General features: G+C 43.4%; 1 protein-coding gene across 3 annotated transcripts in view; it reads right to left on the minus strand.

The window, feature by feature from the left end:
- The window catches only part of cabp1a (calcium binding protein 1a), a 149,521-nt gene extending 140,708 nt beyond the window's left edge, over positions 1 to 8,813 (minus strand). For all 3 annotated transcript variants that reach the window (XM_069932968.1, XM_069932967.1, XM_069932971.1), the window contains exon 1: positions 8,002 to 8,813. In XM_069932968.1, the coding sequence (XP_069789069.1) occupies positions 8,002 to 8,454 (453 nt within the window). In that variant the 5' untranslated portion in view covers positions 8,455 to 8,813. The remainder of the gene's footprint in view (positions 1 to 8,001) is intronic.
- Between the last annotated feature and the right edge of the window lie 10,556 nt (positions 8,814 to 19,369).

The following is a 19,369-nucleotide window of genomic DNA, read 5'->3' on the forward strand; positions in this document are numbered from 1 at the left end:
GACATTCAAAAGAGTCTTTGATGACATGCCCAAATCTCCTCAGATTCTTAGGAAGTAGAGGCATTGGCGTGCCTTCTAAACGTTTGCCTGGAGGTGTTGGCTTCAGGAGAAATCCAGGTGGAGAGGGTGAGCAAATTTAAATTCCTGGAAGGCACCACCTCAGAGGACATTTCCTGTCATTGAGAAGAGAGCACATCAGCACCTGTACCTCCTCAGGAATTTGTGGAGGTTTGGTAAATGAAATTGGAAAACTTGGCAAATTTCTACAGACATGTGGTAGAATGTGCGCTGACCGGCTGCATCATGGCCTAATCTGGGGGCACCAATACCTTTGGGCGGAAAGCTCTGACAAAGGTAGTGGATGCAGCTCAGTACATCTCGGACAAAACTCTGCCCACCGAGAAAATCTACATGCAACGTTGCCATTGGAGAACAGCAGCAGTCATCAAGGATCCAGACCACCCAAGACAATGCTCTGCTCTCACTGCTGCCATTTGAAAAAAACAGGATTAGGTGCCACAAGACTTATACCAGGTTCAGGAACAGTTGCTATGCCTCCACCACCAGACTCCTAAACAATAAACTCAGAGACACATTTAAGGATTCTTACTTTACACATGATAGATTACTGATTATTTTTTCTGTATCTGCACAATTTGATTACATTTCTCTTTTTTGTGCAAGCATCTTTCTCTCGGGTATAGTTTACACGACCAACAAGTAGAAATTCTGCCTGACACACAAGAAAAAGATTCTCAGGGTTGTGTGTAATGTATACACTCTGACAATAAATTTGATCTTGAACTTGATATGTAGACTCACAGGAACTAACCCTCACCACTGCCAGCCTAACAAAGCTCTTAAACATGCAGACGTGGGGCACACATGCAATGCTGATGCTGAGGACAAGATTTTTGTCCTGTCACTGCAACTGTATTTTCGATCTCCGTAATCTCTGACTCATCCTTGCTTGTTATTCACCTGACAATGGCCACAGGCTGGTGAATCTACGAAATTTGTTGCCACAGATGGCTGTGGAGGCCAAGTAATTTGGTATATTTAAAGTGAAGGTTGATAGGTTCTTGATTAGTGAGGGTGTCTGAGGTAATGGGGAAATGTCCCGAAAATGGGGTTGAGAGGAAAAATACATCAGTCACGATTCAAATAGCAGAACAGATAAGATGGGATGAATGGCCAAATTCTGCTTCTACATCTTATGGTCTTTGGGTTGGACCAGAACTTGGCAATACAATTATGCGTGTACAGGGAGTAGAGCAGGGGACCGCACACAGTCCTGAGGTCCATCTGTGTTGCTGGAGATGTGTTACCAACCTGCACTGATTGGTATCTGCAGATGAGGAAATCAAGGATCCAGAATCACAGAGATTGAACATTAGTTTTGCTGGTCTGATGGTGTTAAATGTCAAGCTGTAGTCAACAACAGCCAACAATAAGTAAATGCTCTTATGGTCCAGGTAACCTAAAGCAGAGCTGGGGAGGCAGCAAGATGCCATCCACCATTGACCCATTGTGATGGTAGACAAATTGAAGTGGGTCCAGAACCTTCCTGAGGCAGGAGATGATTTGCTCTTTAACCAATATATTAAAGCACCTCATCATCGAAGATGCAAGTGCCTTTGGCTGATTGTCCTTGAGGCAAGTCACCTTGCTGATCATGTGCACCTCAGATCATAGCAGCAAGAGGTTGAAAATATCTGCAAAAACTCCTGACAGCCAGAGGACAGCACAGGTTTAAGGCACAAGGCCAGGTAAGCTGTCTGGACCAGATGCTTTCCAAGGCTTTGGCCTCCGGAAGTTTCACATCAGTTTAAGAAACTGGGAGCACAGAGTTGCCAGATTCTGTGGGCTTCGTGAGGGCGTATGACAATCATCCCTTTTGAAGCCTGCAAAGAAGTCAATGAGCTCGTCCGGCCTGTTTTCCAGAAATTTAACATCCCTGTAACTTGGGGTTGCCTATACCTGCACTTTAATTTCCCATCATCCGGATATAAAAAGATCTAGGCTGCTCTGATCAACAACTTTTCACATCTTTCACAATTCAATAATTACTATGCCTTTCTACTTGCCCTACAAAGACAGATGATCCTGCAATTTCCCCACATTATATTCCATCATCTCAGTCACATAACCTGGCTACATTGCTTAAAGCCCTGATGCACTCTACATACAACCACTCCTCCACTCAGTATTCCATTATCAGCTAACTTGGATATACGTATTACGCTTGATCACCTCATCCAAATCATTGGTATTGATAATGTACAGTTGGGACCCCTGTATAGATCCCCATAAGCACAGCCCTGGGCATTTACAAGCATTAACTCTCCAAAACAAAAGGTCTTGAGTGGGATGGAGGGGGAGTGAGACAATATTGGCAACAATCAGCCCATTGAATAGAACTAAACAGAGAAGAGAGTAATAAACACTGTTCACGTGTCAGAACTCTACAGATACTGACCACTTCCATCTAATGCTTTGTTAATTCCAATTCCTTAGATCTCTTCCTAAATTTTGAGATCTGAGCGAGGAACCATCATACCTCAAACAACGCAGTGTAATTCATATTGACAGATCGTTTCCCCACCTACATGCTGCCAGATCATGAAGATTATATTTTTAAAATGAGTAATGGAATTACTCATGAGAGTGAGACATAAAAAAAACTTCTATAAATACAAAAGCTTGCTACACAGATAGGCAGTGGGTGTTGATGAGATTTTGATTTTATCAGAAGTATAAAATGGGAATATGCTGTTCAATCAACTGTTAAGCAACTTTCATCTTTTGTTTCCCATCAAGTAGAAAATGCAATAGCATAGCTCACACTGTCTAGAATCAGTAAGACTTATTGAACAGTGTTAGTCTAGGGCAGTGATGAACCAAATTCAAATTATCCTATGGCCACCTAGCATGTGAGAGAATAAGTGGTGAAAAAGAATGATCTTTCCAAGCAGCACTGGACATTACAACAACCAAAAGAACCAATTTCAAAGTGTGGCCTGAATTGAAAATCTCAGCAAGCATCTTTATTCCCAGAAAGCATAGACCTACAAAAAGCACCAAGGTGAATCAGCAGTGCTAAATCCATGGACAATTCTGTTATCTAAAATGGTGAAATATCATCATTTTAGTAACTTTTTAATCTGCGATAACGCCTCTATCTAGATGTAGATATTTGCCATATTTATCTTGCATTTAATCAATGACTAATTGCCATTCATTTCTGTCAAACTCCCATTTCTCCACCCTCCCCTACACCAAACTGCATAGGGCAGGAATATGCCCTGTATGGTCAGTGCTGTCTAACTTTTGGCCAGAGTTATTGCAAGTACAGCAAGTAGTTACTGCTCTTGGGAGTATGTATGCATATGTGACCATTCAACTTGCAACTATACAATTTTGCCAGCATTGACAATCTGAACAAAGTCTCCAAACATTATTCATACCATTCAAAAGAAGAATGAAAGTCAAGGGACTATTTAACTTAATTGTTAAACGGGACTTGGCATCTGTTCTACAAGATTACATGTATTAGGAATATTTAAAATGGGAATAAGATGGCCGAAAGGTATTGATGAAAAGTTTGGGATTGAACTATTTTAGCAGAAGAAGGAATTTAATTAAGATGTTCAAAATTATAAAGGGGTTTGATGAGATAAAGGAGAAGAGAGCATTAATTTAAAAACCAAGAAGAAGTTTTTTTCCCCTCATGAAATTATTGTTATGATGTATAAAAATGCATAAAAAAAAAGCACATCAGAAGCCTCAATAGAAAACTTTCTAAAGTTTGGAGATTAACGAAATAGCTGACACAACAAACTCAGTGGAGTGAGTGAATTCCTCCTATGTGGAAAGAATTCAGAATGCTAGACAAGAGATTATTCAATCCTAATTGAATTACTAGAGCAACAGAGATTTGATAGACTACGACTCTAAAGGCATTATGTCAACCTTCTACTGGAGCTCTATCCAGAGCATCCTGGTGGGCTGCATCACAGTGTTATGGTTGATGCAGAGAAATGGATCGGAAGTCCATCCACAGGACCACAGGAATGGCAGAGAGGATCACTGGAGTCTCCCTCCCCTCAACATGATCTACTGGGATCGTTGTCGAAGGGGAAAGTGCAAAATCATTGAGGACCCCAACCACCCTTCACACAGAATCTTTCAGCTGCTCCTGTCAGGAAAGAGATACAGGAATATCAGAATCAGCACCACCAAGCTGAGGAACAGCTTCTTCCTGGGGCAGTGAGAACGCTGAACCACCAAAGGAACTGCTCACGCTAACCCTCTGAAGTTCGCATATTCAGAAAACAAAAAATATTCATTTGTATAAATGAAATATTTGTCCTGCATTTGAATTTTTGTCTGCATCTGTGGTCTGTCTGTGTGCTTTACACCAAGGACCAGAGGATGGAGTTTTGGCGGGTTCTACATGTGCAATCAGATGACAATAAACTTGACTAAATGACCATGGGAACAAATGGAGAAAAGGAATGATGAAAGTCAGTGTAAACATTCCAGGCAGTTGCAGTAAAATTGGCACTATCACTTCATTGCAAGTGATCGATTTCTCTCATTTAAGCAAATGTAAACTGCCCCAAGATGGGGACAGAATGCACATTCTAGAGTCACCGTGTCCACAGATGCACCTCCAGCGCTTCCGCACAGAGTCCAGTCCAAACCATAGGCAACCCGAGCTCCAGCTCTGAATCTCCTACATAGTCAGGGACCCTCCAGTGCCCTCGGCACCCCCTCAGAATGCACATTCCATTGTATTTTTTTTTATTTTTTTTTAAAAAGCTACATCTTCAACCCAAGCAGAAGGAGTTTTATTTGCAGGATACACATGAAGCCCTTCCTCTACACTTCCTAGAATTTGTTTTCAATTTTCTGGAAGGTGCCTTCTTGGTGAGTGCGACAGGACACACTGCCAGCTCCAAGCCTCACTGGCTGAATTGATGCATGAAAAGTTCACACAAGACGGCAGCTCAACAGCAGCTTCTTGCCAGATTGAGAAGACCTTGGATTCCATTAATCACCATGCAGCTGTTGGGTACATTGCCCAGGCAACAAGTGCTTTTATTATTATGCAATTAAATTTCTTCATACTCAATTGGCTATTTATTCTCAATCTATGATGCAAATCCTTGCGGTGGTCAACTTTTCCATTTTACTCTTTGATCACCATGATAAACATTATTGGTTCTTAGCCCTAATGGGAGAGTCCGCTGACTGCAGAGTTCGACGGCAATATTGAAGTCAGATATTGTGCTATTAATTACACTGGACAATTAAGATTTTACTTCCTGAACACTTTTGGGTATATTTTACGGATTTTGGTCACAAAAATCACCTTAAAATATTCCTATTATGTACTTTTCTTTTTAAATAGATATAACCTATTTTTATGATTTCCTGACATATTTTAAGCCAACGAGTATATTGCCCACAATGCAAGCTATTTTGGTCAGTCTGAGCATGCCTGGGCATGCACTCAGTGCAGGTGCTATGCAAATGTTGTCTTGGGCCTGGGGATACTTTGTCAGGATAGATGCAGACAGGCTGTAAAAGCAGCTCACCTATACAGATCCTGTACATTACACAGATGTAGATTGAACACATGCTGATGCACATGTTCTTCAGGCAATTACATAGTGAGTGTACTTAACAATAGCACTTATTGTCTTCAGGAAGATTCAATACAGCAGAAATCCCAACGTCACATCAGCTGCGATACATTCTGTTACATTTGCGGGGAGTTTATGCTTCAGGCTCAAAGACACAGTATAACTGCACTTATTAAGAAAGCTTATGAGCTCTACTTTGGTTGTAAAATTGGTGACCAAGACAAACCCTGGGCTCCTCATATTTGTTGTGCAACATGTTCAGTCAATCTGAGAACTTGGTTCAGCATCATTATGTGATTAAACATGTTAAATTCAATAAAAGTTAATTTAATGTTTTTCCAGCTTCCTATGTGATACAGCAAAATTATCTTTGTATTCAGCTTGAAGTTGTCTATCATAATCCCCAATTTTTTGTCAGGAAGCAAACCTTTTCTTAAAAATGTTGTCCAGTTATTTGATGGAAAGTTCCCATGTGGTCTGATGTGATACCTCTGCAGCAGTACAGCCCTTGGAGCCCTGAGTTGGCGAGTTTCCCTAACGGTGATTGTTGGGTTTTTTTTACTCCAATCAGTGCTCATGTCCACTGAAGGGACATCGATTCAGATGTACAAAGTGACGGGTAAAGTAGTTAATGTGAGGCAGCAAAATATAATCCAGCCCTGCCATTGAACTGCAGACTCTAAACTTGCAAGACTGCCACCTTGACCCACAATCGAGAATGCGGAGAAAAATCAAACGTTCTTAAAAAAATAAGACTTCTGGACCTTTAAACTTTCACAATTTCTCTCTACACACACTCCGCCAGATTTGCTGAGAATAATTCCAGCATCCTCTGCTTTTAAAGGGCAGGTTGGAGTCAATAATCGGAAGATGGCAGCGCTACCAAGCTGCCGCTGGTGCAGACCTGTGAGGAGCAGAGGTGCAGTGCTCCTGAAGGTCCAGCGCCCAATTGACTGCCGTCGGCTCCGAATGGACTTCAAAGTGCCCGTTGATGGAGTCAACAGGGGTTTTATTTGAAATCCCGTGACCACGAGCCTGCGCCCAAGATGGCGGCACCTATTAATTGTTAGCAGCCACGAGGGGTTGCAGACTCCAGGGAAGAGGAAGACTGGAGCAGGGCATTAGAGGATGGGAAGATCAGGTACTGTCTGAGTAGGGAGAAGCAGAGGAGAAACCCAGCGGCGATGGTGACCACAGCGTTGGACCAGTGAGGGGGCTCTGCTGCTGAAGGACCAGCTCACATGGAGGGTGGGCTGCTGACGATTCGAAGAGAGGAAACCATGGAAGCTGGAGACTGCTATCGAGAGAGTAGCCACAGGGCTGCTGGAGACTGCTATCAAGAGACTAGCCACAGGGCTGCTGGAGACTGCTATCAAGAGACTAGCCACAGGGCTGCTGGAGACTGGCTCCAACTGGCTGAAGGGGTACAAACTAGGATGGGAGGGGGTGCCGAAGGCATTGGAGGGTCCCTGACCATGTAGGAGATTCAGAGCTGGAGCTCGGGTTGCCTATGGTTTGGACTGGACTCTGCGCGGAAGCGCTGGAGGTGCATCTGTGGACACGGTGACTCTAGATGGGGTGGGTGGGGGGGGGGGGGGAACAACTCTCCTTTGCTTCTCTCACTCTCTGCGTTCCTCCCTGTTGGCCACTACCAGTTGCCCCAGTGATCAGAGACAAAGACTGAGGGGAACGACAGGCTTTATTACACACAAGACTGCTGGCCCGGGTCCAAACCAGGGAAGGGAAGGAAGAGGTGGGCTCGACCTTTATGGCCTGGGTCACAGGGGAGGAGTCGAGGAGAGGATGTCATCAGGAGGGCGGGCCAGGCCGTGCCTGGACTGGTCAGTCCATCCAATAAACCATATCATTACACACTCTCGTTATTTTCCCAAGTTGTGGACGCGCAGAGGGTTAGGGCTAATCCTGCCAAAACTTCCCGAGGCCACATCGAATCTCTTGGCCACTGGGATCAACTGCGCGCAGGCTTCATAGGAGCTTCATTTGCAGATTGAGTCAATCAACCAACCAAGCGAATACACGGCGAGGGCAGGGGTTGCAGCCTGGGTCACACTGGCCCACGACGTGCCTCCAGAGAGTCTCTTCCAGAGCTTTGGGTCAACTTTTCAGCACGGTTGTTTGGTGACAGAACCACCGGGGGTGGGGGGTCTCCTAAAGATCAACCCACGCACTCCCGTCCCACGACCAGGTACTTTCCTCTCCACAAACTCATGACAGCTCCTAGAAACGGTATCAAGCCTGTTCAAAGGCACGTGTGTTCAAAGCACACCGCTCAAGGTGGGCGCGCTCCCCCCCCCCTCCCCCAAGTCCCAGGGAAAGCGTTATCACTGACCTGACCGAAGACGGAGTGTAACATGGGGCTGAGGCCGGGGTCGACGGCCACCGCGGCGAGGCTGGCCTTGCTGGATTTGGACGAGGACGGTGATGCCGAGCCGCTGAGGAGTGAGCACTCGCTGCCGCTTCTCTCCAACGCCCCTTCCTTGCACCGGGCCACCTTGTCGCCCGCTGCCCGCTTCCCGCGCTCGCCGGCTGCCTGCGACTTGCCCCCCGTCCCTCGCTTCCGGGACGGTTTCCCGCCCCCCGCCGGGCCGGCTTCCTCGGTCGAGCCCCCCGCCAGCGGCTGCTCGTCGGCCGCGTCGCTCCACTGGCCGCGCTCAGCATCCGAGTCCCTGTCTTCGCGGCGGCTCCGCCGGCGGGGCGCGTCGCCCACGTGAAAGTCTCCTCTGGCCGCCCCGCATTTTAGCAGGGAAGTCTTGGAGTCGCTTTTGGTGATAGCGGAACTCATCTCCGGTGCGATCTCTGATTTCTTCTTCTCTCACATCGCCGAGGCTTCTGGCGGGCGCAGGTTCCCTCTGCACATTGCACGGTGCAGCCCAAGGTCTGTCCTTTAAAACGATCAGCTCGCCCATGTGACAAGCACACAATCCCTCGGAGGAACCGAATTAATCAGTACTCTCCCTGGCCCAGTTACATCACGTTTCAGGCTGACACCCGGAATTTGAAACGAATCACACTCGGCCACTTATGTAAAGGTTGAATCTTCGGGATTCAGGGACGGAAAGCAGATTCCAGTGGCAGTCCAGCTAGAAATAGATGACCACCTGCACGGAACACCCCACGCCAACTTCGATGAAAGGCGACCGACTTCTCATGGGCTTCCCCCCCCCCCCCCCATCCCCTCCCTGCCTTTGCAACGTTTGATCGACTCGAATTCACCCGCAGAAATGACACTTCACGATGTCGTTTCAATGATCTGAACAAATTCGAGCAAACAAACCAGATCCTGAAATAATACCCACTCGATCTGTCTAAATGGTTTAACACGGAGCCTCGCTCATTTTAATCCCGTTTTCCTTCGCTGTAAAACTCGTTTAAGAACCTGGCAACAGCGGGGTTTTGCTTCCCTGGAATTGCGTTGGATTTTGTGTTGTGGATGAAATCTATTTCCTTGTTCCTGTGAACCGACAGAACATCGTGTTCTGGGGAACGAATACATTCACAGTGAAGATTATTTCCTAAATTGGCAAGGTTCCCCACCCCAAATAGTGATAATGGATCTTCTGTCCCATGAAGCCAAAAAAAATCCACCTTAAAAATAGCTCACCGTGTTAAAAAAAAACCATTTAATCTCTTCTTCCCTCAAGATCTTTGCCTAATTTTTGTTTTTTTAACTGGTTACTTTTGCAGACCGAACAAATGTTTCAGCAGGTAACAATTTTAAAAAAACTGTTCCTTGAATGACAACCAAAATATGAACCTCCATTTAGCACCAGAACCCCAAACACCCCTACTTATCTGTGGCCAGACTTCTCTGGAAGCAGAGATAATAAGACAGAGGTAGCTAGTTGACACCACAGTTGAAGGTCCGGTTTCAAATAACAATGAGGTTATCTTGGCAGCATGCCACTTGTCTTTCAATCTCTCAATGTCATTGGATGAAGGACATGATTATTGATTTCAGGAGCGGGTCAGAGACCACACTTCTGTCGGTGTTGAATTGGAAAGAGTGGGTTGCTTTGAGTAATGAGGAGTAAACATCTCCAATGACCTGAGCTGAACCAACCACATTGATATGAAGGTCAAGAAAGCACACCAGGACCACTACCATCTTAGAAGACTAAGGAGTTTTGGCATTTCACCATGTTACTCAACAAATTGTACTACTGAAGCTGGGTGAATGGGAGCTGCTATGCCCAAGATGGAAAGAAGCTACAGAAGGTATCAAAAGCAGCTCAGAACATCATGGAAACTTCCCTCCATCAACTCCATATACATCTCTTGCTACCTCAGAAAGATGGCCAACTTACTAAAGGTCTCATCACACTCCGGAAATGCTCACTTCTCCCACATTCCATCAGGCGGATGGCTTAAAATTACAAAATCATGCACCAAGAGGCTTAGACAGTTTCTTTTGTGGGTCTGGATTTCTCCCCAATTGCTTGAATTCTGAGACTTCCTGCTTCTGGCTCAATCTGCTTATTCCTTGAAGAAGGGGTCAGGGCTGAAACGTCAGCAATGTATCTTTGTCTCCTAAAGATGCTGAAAAGACCGGTTGAGTTGCTCCTGCATTTTGGTGTGTTTTTACTACAATCACAGTGTCTGCAGACTTTCATGTTTCACTCTTCCCCACAGTCATCTGACTCCTGAATGGACTCCACCACAGTGCTCTCATGCTACGTTTGCATCGCACTAATTTTTTATTTATTTTAACTCTATATAATTGTGTTCTTGTTTTTCTCAAAATCAAATTCATGTTTCTTATCATCTGACTGTACACATATAACCAGATGAAACAGCAGGTCTCTGGAACACATTGCACACCACACACACACAATACACAGCACATAATAATCACATGTATACTGTTACGAGCCCAGAGGACCCAAAAACCCAGCAGCAATAGATATTCATTGAGACAAATTGTTAGTTAAACAAAAGTTGATTTTAATGACCTTTAAACATGAAAATTTTAACTTATCACTATTAAATTACTTTACCTAACTTAACCCCCTTCTAATTCTAAGTGCATGTGTATGTAATGTGTGTGTAAGTTCAGAAAAGTTCTTTGGTTCACAATCCCATCTCACTTCTCATTCCTCCAAGTTCACTAGTTGCAGGTAATTCTTATACTGTGCACAGAATTTAACATGTATAAAGTTCACCAGGTTTTGGTGCTCGAAAGGTAAATAGTTACTGCTCAGGAAAGTTATTGTTGGTTTTCAGAGAGAGACGTGTTGTTCCAGGACATCCACAACTGATTTACTTCCATCAGTCACCTCAGTGTCTTGCTGACAATACTTGCCCCATCAGGGTTCTCCAGATGATAACCTCTTTCTTTCAGGTCTCCACAGAGTTCCTTCTTGTTTCTCTTATTCCAAGTGAAACATTAGACAGCCAGTCCTCTCCACTTGCATGAACCATAAGGGCTTCGACCAGGCTGTCTTTCAAAAGCTTGCCAGCTTGTCCTGTTTCAGTCCCAGCAGCTTATGCTGGCTGATACTGTCAAGCGATCTCTGCTTCTTTCTCTCTATCTCACACACACACACACACTGAAAATGAGGGAAAGCCTGTTTGACTCTCTCTGCTTGCAAAACCCTCTTACAACAGTAAAACTCTCCTATAGACAATCGCGACTCCAGTCTGCTCTTTCATCTGTTGCCTTGATAAACAATAATCCATTAGTGACGGCTCTTGAGCACTCTTCAAAGCGCTTGCAAAAAAGGTGTGAGAAGTCACTATGTCTCCAGTATTTCAAATAAGATCTGTTTTAAAGTGTTTGCATGTGACCTACTCTAACAAACCTTTCCTAATTTATCTCCCAAAAACATTTCTATATACTCTGTCACAATACATAAAGATTAACATTTAAAATAAATAAATATAAATATTTTGGAGTGATTTACTTGATCGTGGGATACTGTCCATCAATCTCACAGTCTGCGGGAAGAAGCTATTTCCCAGACTGACAGTCCTGATTTTAATGGTCCTGTACCACCTTCTTGATGGTAGTGGTTCAAAGATATTGTGTGCTGGATGGAAAGGGTCCTCTATAATTCTTTGGGCTCTATTTAAGCCACACTGCTGGTGAATGTTAGCAATGGAGGAAAGGGAGACCCAGTAATCTTCTCTGGTGCTTTGATGATCCTCTGTGTTGACATTCAATGCTTTGCAGAAACCAGATCATGCAATCATGCGGCCAGACAAGACACTCTCAATTGTGTTTCTGTAAAATGTTGTCAAGATGCGGGCCATGGTAGCCTTGCCCTTCACAGCCTCCTTAGGAAGTGTAGGTGCTCCTGCACTTCCTGACTAATGAGAAGGTGTGGTGGGTCCAAGATAGGTTATCCTTTACATGCTTTAAGTGGTTCTATGAATGTTACAGTGGACCTGTTAGATTGCTTGCAGAAGGACCCTTCTCACTGTACCAGGTATAATGTGACAAAGAAACATAAACTAGACACTTGATAAGCAAGAGAGTGACAGGTTACTGTGGGTAGATGGGAATGTGGAGCTGAGGTTACAATCAAATCAATCATTAAATAGCAGAGCAGGCTTGAGTGACCTCCTGCTTCTATTTGAATGTTTGTGTAACCACAGGACCTGCAAGTCTGTCAGCTGAGAAAGCATGTAACCAGTAAGTGACTCACTCACCAGTGTCACTCTCTGGCAACCAGATGCCAACAACAAAGGTTCCTGCTGCCAATGGAAAGAGCTTATCCTTATTTAGTTTACTAAAGCTTTACAAGATTTTAAATTCATCTTCTCACACTGATTTTCTCAAAAAAGATCACTTTCAGGTTTTCTAGCCCCAAGAAGGGTAAGATCTCAGGTGAACTGTCAACTTCATGTATGCAAAACTTTTTTCATACCACTGAGCCATTACTACTTATCTCTATAATCAAGAACTAAAGCCTGGGTTGACTTTTTGATAGGGCTGCACATTTCTCTGCCATTTCACCACAGCCCTGCAAAATGTATCTCTTCAAGTAATTTGGAACTCTCCTTTGAAGATTACCACTGAATTTATTCCACCACTGAATTTATTCCACCACCATTTGTGCCACGACACTCTACACCATAACTACTCATGGAATATTTTTTGCCTTTATCCCTAGGCCCTTTTGCCATTGCATCAATTTGTTTCAAAAGTAAATACATTGTACGTATTGCAAATTTTAAATTAAACCCCTTCAACCATCCAAGAGCTGCTCCTAGAGTCAGGCAGCAGCAGCGGAGAGAGAAAATTAGATTGGGTGCAGATTTATTACTGATGTGAAACGTCAACTCTATTTTCTCTACATGGATGCTGTCAAAAAAGAAACCGCACACCACATCCAGCTGCAAAGATAGAAGTAATAAAAGATGAAGACTTCAAAACTTCCATCTCCTGAATTAAGAGTACAGTTGGTAGGCTCTATCTCAAAGGTAAAATCGAAAAATGCCAGGAATAATCAGAAAGTCGGTTCGCATAAGTAGAAAATTAGTTTGATCAACCTTAACCCTTTGGTTTGTGCTTTCCAAGGAGCCAACCCAAAAAGTATTTCCTGCATTTTATGTATATATTTCTTATTTCCACATTTTGCAACATTATGTTAAAAAATAAACATCTTTCAAGAGTGAGGAAGAAAAAGCTAGAATTGAACAATGGGAGAATTGTGCGAACAATTGTCATTTTGGATTTATTTAATTGAGGTTACTTTGATTTTCTTGACATCTTTGACTTTCTTGTCATTTAGATATATTTTCAAATATATGATTTTGTTTCACTAGATTCTCTCCTACTCTCCAAATGCAGGAGTTACTATACTATCCACATAAGAGCTGACCTACCCTTTTTTTATGATCTTTAGAGGATAGTCTAGGTGCAAAAATGAATTTTCAAAATTACTGTCATCGATGTGATGTTCGAGAAGTTGAAATGTCTTTATGCTAGTTAACAAGGCACAGCTTTGGGTACATTTCCTGAGGTACCTTTTTATTTTCTATCCCAGTCATTTCAACCTAGTGATGTCCTGATATTTAGACTGTGTCATTTTTTTTTGCATAGCTTCATCAAGAACAAGCAGTTTCAGGATCCTGGAGATGGGCGTTCTAGCTGAGGAACAGTGTGCCCCTTTACCCAGCTTCCAACAATCGTTGCTGAAAGATTGGTTTAACATTATACTTCAAGTGATTTTAACCTTAGCTGGAAGGTAGCAAGAGAAAGAAAATGAAAATTTGAAATGTAAAGTTGGTTTAAATAATTGAAAACGGTTGGGAATTAGCATGAACAAAACCATAGTTGTTGATTACTGAGAGCATAAGTGACATAAAGGCAGAGAAATAGCAATCTACTTAGAATCACAATGTGAACAAAAGCTGGCCAAGGACAATTGTGGCCACTGCTTCATAAGAGGGAAAAAAAAGATTGGTTTCGGGAGAGGGATCTGAAAAGCAAACAGCTGCAGATGCTGTGATTATAGTAAAAACGTGCAAAAATGCGGGCAGAACACAGCTGGTCTCACAGCATCCATAGGAGGGAAAGATCTATTACCAACGTTTCAAGCCTGAGCCCTTCTCCAAGAAACCTGCTGAACTGGCTGAGTTCCTCCAGCATTTCTGCATGTTTTTATATTATAAAACACTTGAAATGTGAAGGATTAAATACACTCTTTCATGGTGAAATTAGTTTTGGTATTAAAAATGTCTTTGAAATCAAGGTGAGTTGTAACCAAATAATATTCTAATTGGCTTTTGTAGCCATTCACCAGATTACTGTTCCATTCACAGTGGGAAATTGTCCTCTTCTTATTAACAACATGTTTACTATCTAGTGTAAAGCTGCAATCATACCAGTTCTCGTTGACTGTGGATTCTTGGAAACAAGTAACTCTGCATCAAGTTTCTGCAATCAACACTATCAAATCTGGTTCATTCACCAGATGGCTTACTGCCAGGTGTTTGAAACTCATGTTGTTGGTCAATCAACAGAGCATGCAGAAAATCCAACAAAAAAAATAGCCAGAGCCTTAAGATTAAGGACTGGTTTCTTTTCCCAATGCTACCGCAAACAGTGGGAAAATGACAGCTCTGTTTACATTCACAGGCAAACTCCCCTGAAGAAACTTTAATAAATCAGGTTGAACTATAGCAGTAATACACCTTACTTGGGAATATACCCTAACTGAAAAAGACAATGAAACTTCATTGGGATGTGTTGATGTAATTCTCATTATTATTTGGTTTCCTGTGGAACTGAGGCTTAGGGATCAAGGATGACAAAGGTCAAAGAAAACTGGTGTAATGTTAGTGATCATGTTTGCATGACCACTAGAAAGGACTTGATTATAGTTACTGTTTGATTATACTTGGCTGCCAGCGGGGGGCTGACACACAGTATGTTATCTGTACTGGAGACTTGTAGCCTCATGAGCTGCTTATACAACTTTAAAGAACCTTTTCCTTCATCCACGTGTTGTCTAAGAACACATATCAATACAAGATGAAAGATGGTGTCAGAAATGGGATGAAGGAAATTAGAAGGAAATACTTTAAAAGAAAAATCTAAAGTCCACAACTGATCAGTGAAGAGAAGCTAACAGCATAAAAAATGGAAGGATTACATTCACCAGTGAAACTTCAGCTGACAGGTAATGTGGCTGAAAACTGGAACAGATTTAAACAGCATTTTGGATTGTATTTAGTGGCAGTTGAAGCTGTGTAGAAAAGTGATAAAGTTGAAGCATAAATTTGCTTACATGTTGTGGATGATGCAGCCCTGGATGTATATAATAACTTCACATTTGCCGCTGAAGGAGACAAAATGAAACTGGAAAAAAGAATGGAACAGTTTGAGGCACACTTCATACCTAAACATAATGTGATGTTTGAGAGGCACAGAGTTTTCACGTGCACAGAAAATGGAAGGAAGTATTGATCAGTATGTGACCTAATTGAGAAACAGAAGCAAAATGTGTGAATTTGGTGGACTTACCAACTCACTGATAAAAGACAGACTTGTGTGTGGCATTCTAGATAATAGTCTAAGGGTAAGAACTGCTAAGAGAGCAAAATCTAGACCAGGAAAAAGCCATAGTACTCTGTAGGGCTACAGAAACGGTAAAAACGCAGGCAAAACAGCTGTTCAGTGAAACTAGCTGAAATGTGGATGCAGTGAACAACAGACATAAACTGTTTAACAAAAAGCATGCCAAAGTGGAAAGAGAGGTGTGGCCAGTGAACAGAAATGAAAGGGACAATTAAAAGCCATGTCGTCATTGCAATGCACAACACCTTCCAAAAACATGCCACATGTGCAACAAAATGAACCATTATGCCCTTTGCTGTAGGAACCAATTACAACAAAGCAAGGTTCATGCAGTAGATGAAAGGGAGATAAAGGAATTCTATGTAGATGTTGTGACTGAAAACAAGAAAGACAATAGAAACTGGGTGTTGAGATTAAAAGTGAATGACATATGCATTTCAGTTAAATTGGATACTCAAGCACAAATTAATGTAATATCAGAGACTGATTTTAAAAAGATTAGATCCAGACCAAAGATGTTTGGAACAAAAGTGAAGATGACAGGATATTCAAGTTCCGATATACCAGTGCAAGGAGATTGCATGGTTAAAGTGAAACACAAGGACAAAGAGCACATGCTATATTAATCATGGTACCAAAGGATCTACAGGCCATAGTAGGGTTAACAGCCTGTGAGAATATTAGCCTAGTAAAAAGAGTCCTCATGGAAAGCGAAGGAGATGAACTCATCAAGGAGTACAATGACTTATTTCAGGGTATAGGCTGCCTTCCAGGAGAACACACGATCAGAGTGGATAAACATGTGCCACTGATAATACATCCATGCAGAAAAGTTCCATTTGCACTTCAAAAGCAACTAAAGGCAGAGTTGGACAGGATGGAAAGCCTGAATGTGATTCAGAAGATAGATGAGCCAACAGAGTGGGTGAGTTCATTCATTGTTGTGGACAAAAAGAATGGAAAGCTTAGAATTTGCTTGGATCCAAGAGATCTAAATGGAGCAATAAAGAGAGAACACTTTAACTTCTGATGCGTGAAGAAATCATGACACAGTTTGCAAATGCAAAGTTTTTCAGCAAGTTAGATGCACCATCAGGATTTTAGCAGTTAAAATTGGATGAAGCAAGTTCAAGACTGTGCATGTTCAATAGTCAATTTGACAGATACAGATTCCGGAGGTTACTATTCAGAATTGCCTCAGCTCCTGAAGTGTATCATAAAACTATCCATATGGTCTATGAGCACCTGGAAGGCATTGATACCTCAATGGATGACATCATAGTCTGGGGAACCATGAGAATGAAGCACGATGAGAGTCTAAGGAAAGTGCTGGAAACAACAAGGAAAGCAAACCTGAAGCTGAATAGAGAGAAATGCCAGCTTGGGGTGACAAAACTAACATTTGTTGGAGATATTATTGGCAGTGAGGGCATCAGACCAGATCCCAGAAAGGTGTCCGCCATTGGGAACATGCCAAGGCCACAATGTAAAAAAGACATACAGAGGTTTAATGGAATGGTCAATTATATGGGTAAATTCATATCCAACCTCTCAGAAAAGATGGCTCCATTGAGAAGACTAACAGAAAAGAACATTGAATGGGAGTGGAATCATGAACATGAAAAGTCATGGAGTGAACTAAAGAAACTGCTCACAGAGGAACCAGTTTTGAGGTTTTATAACCCAGCGAGACCCATCAAGATATCATCAGACACCACATAGTGGGCTCGGTGCAGTTCTTCTGCAAAAATATGATGACTGGCAACCCATTGTGTATGCATTATATTCAATGACAGACGTGGAGATGCGATACGCTCAAATTGAAAAGGAGATGCTCAGCATCACATACGCCTGTGAAAGATTTCATCATTTTGTGTCAGGACAAGCAATCAGTGTAGAGACTGACCATAAGCCCTTGATTGCATTGTTCCAAAAACCATTAAATGAATGTCCACTTAGAATACAAAGAATGATGATTAGGCTGCAACACTCTACACCAGGGGTGTCAAACTCAAATTCACGGAGGGCCAAAATTAAAAACTTGGACTAAGTCGAGGGCCGAACTAAATATTCATTGAAAATTTTCAACAACATCTGCATGTTTTCTCTTCTTTCAACATATGTAATGTTAAACTTTAGGATATAACTTTAGGAGGATAATGTTACAGGTCAGGAGTAGGTAGCTCAAGTTCACCCTTTGCTTGACCTGAGGGAAACATATTTGGTCCCTGTGGAGATGTAGTCAGCATTCACAGGCTGTGTCCATTTTGGCCTGCATCAGGACTCAGCATTTCCTGCTCACTCCTCAGGCTCTAGGCCTCTATTCACCCTCGACCCACCATCCCTCTACCTGACCAGTCCTTTACCCAACCTCTACTCACCACTCACTCCACTCGCTCTGCCTCTACCCACCCTATCCTATACACGCCTCTCTACTGCCTCTCCCCTCAACCTGTTCCTCCCTCTACCCATCTCTCACCCTCTAATCACCCCTCCCCTACTCACCCTGCCCCTCCCCTTTTACCTCTTCCCTATCCACCCCTCCTACTCATCCCTCCCTCTAACCGGCCCTCGCACCACCATAACTTCCCCTGCCCATTACTCCTCACCTACACCCTCTGCCCACCCCTGCTTACCCACCCACTCAGGCCCAGCACGCTGCCGATCAGCCTTTGCGGACAGCCACCATCTCTCCACGTGCAGGGCCGAACCAGCCGTCCCTGGGGTCCGTGCGGGTGCAAGCGCTGAAGGCCGTGGCGACCGGGAGAAGTGCGCTCGTGCTGTGGAAGGGCCGTCCGGTGCCAGTCGCACGGGGCTCGCGCTGCCCGGGGGCCATGCGCAGCTTGCCATGCCCGTCGCACCGACAGGAAATCACAGGCGCTCGCCAATCCGCCGCACCGCTCGACAGGTGGGAGAAGTGACTGGTTGTGCGGGGAGCCTTCAAACCGGCTTGCTGGCTGATGACATCGACAGACTTCTCGTGTTACAATTTCTCGTGTTACAATGGGGAAGGATGTGCAATGAAGGGGGAGGATGGTGGGGGTGACATTTCCAAAAAACAGCATCGGCGGGCCATCTCTAATACATTTTTGAAATGATCTTGCGGGCCAAATATAATTATATCGCGGGCCAAATTTGGCCCGCAGGCCAGAGTTTGACATGTGTGCTCTACACTGAATGTGGAGCACACTCCAAGTAAACTAATGTACACAGCAATCACGTTGTCCAGAGCTGTTGACACGAGAAAGCCCGCAAACACCAAAATGGATGAAGACATGAATGCCTTTGTGGACATGATCACAAGTACACTGCCCATATCAGATGCAAAAATGGAGTTCATGAAGTCAGAGACAAACAAAGATGAAACGTTGAGACAACTGAGAAAACAACATCTTGGATGGATGGCCCAACATGAAGCAGGACTGCTCACCTGACATTTCAGAGCACTGGAACTGCAGGGCAGAACTATCAGTGGTTGAAGACATCATCTACAAAGGAAGTAAAATCCTTATCCCAAAGATTCTGAGAAAAGAGATGCTAAAAAGAAAAGAGCATGAAGCTGATGTACTGGCCAAGAATCAACAACGGTGTAACAAATGAAGGGTCAAACTGTACAATATGCCAGAAATATCAAGCAAGCAATCCTGCAGAACCACGAAAACCCCTCCCAGCA

This window comes from Narcine bancroftii, chromosome 4 (genome assembly GCF_036971445.1).
Source record: "Narcine bancroftii isolate sNarBan1 chromosome 4, sNarBan1.hap1, whole genome shotgun sequence".
In the NCBI taxonomy this organism is placed as follows: Eukaryota; Metazoa; Chordata; class Chondrichthyes; order Torpediniformes; family Narcinidae; genus Narcine; species Narcine bancroftii.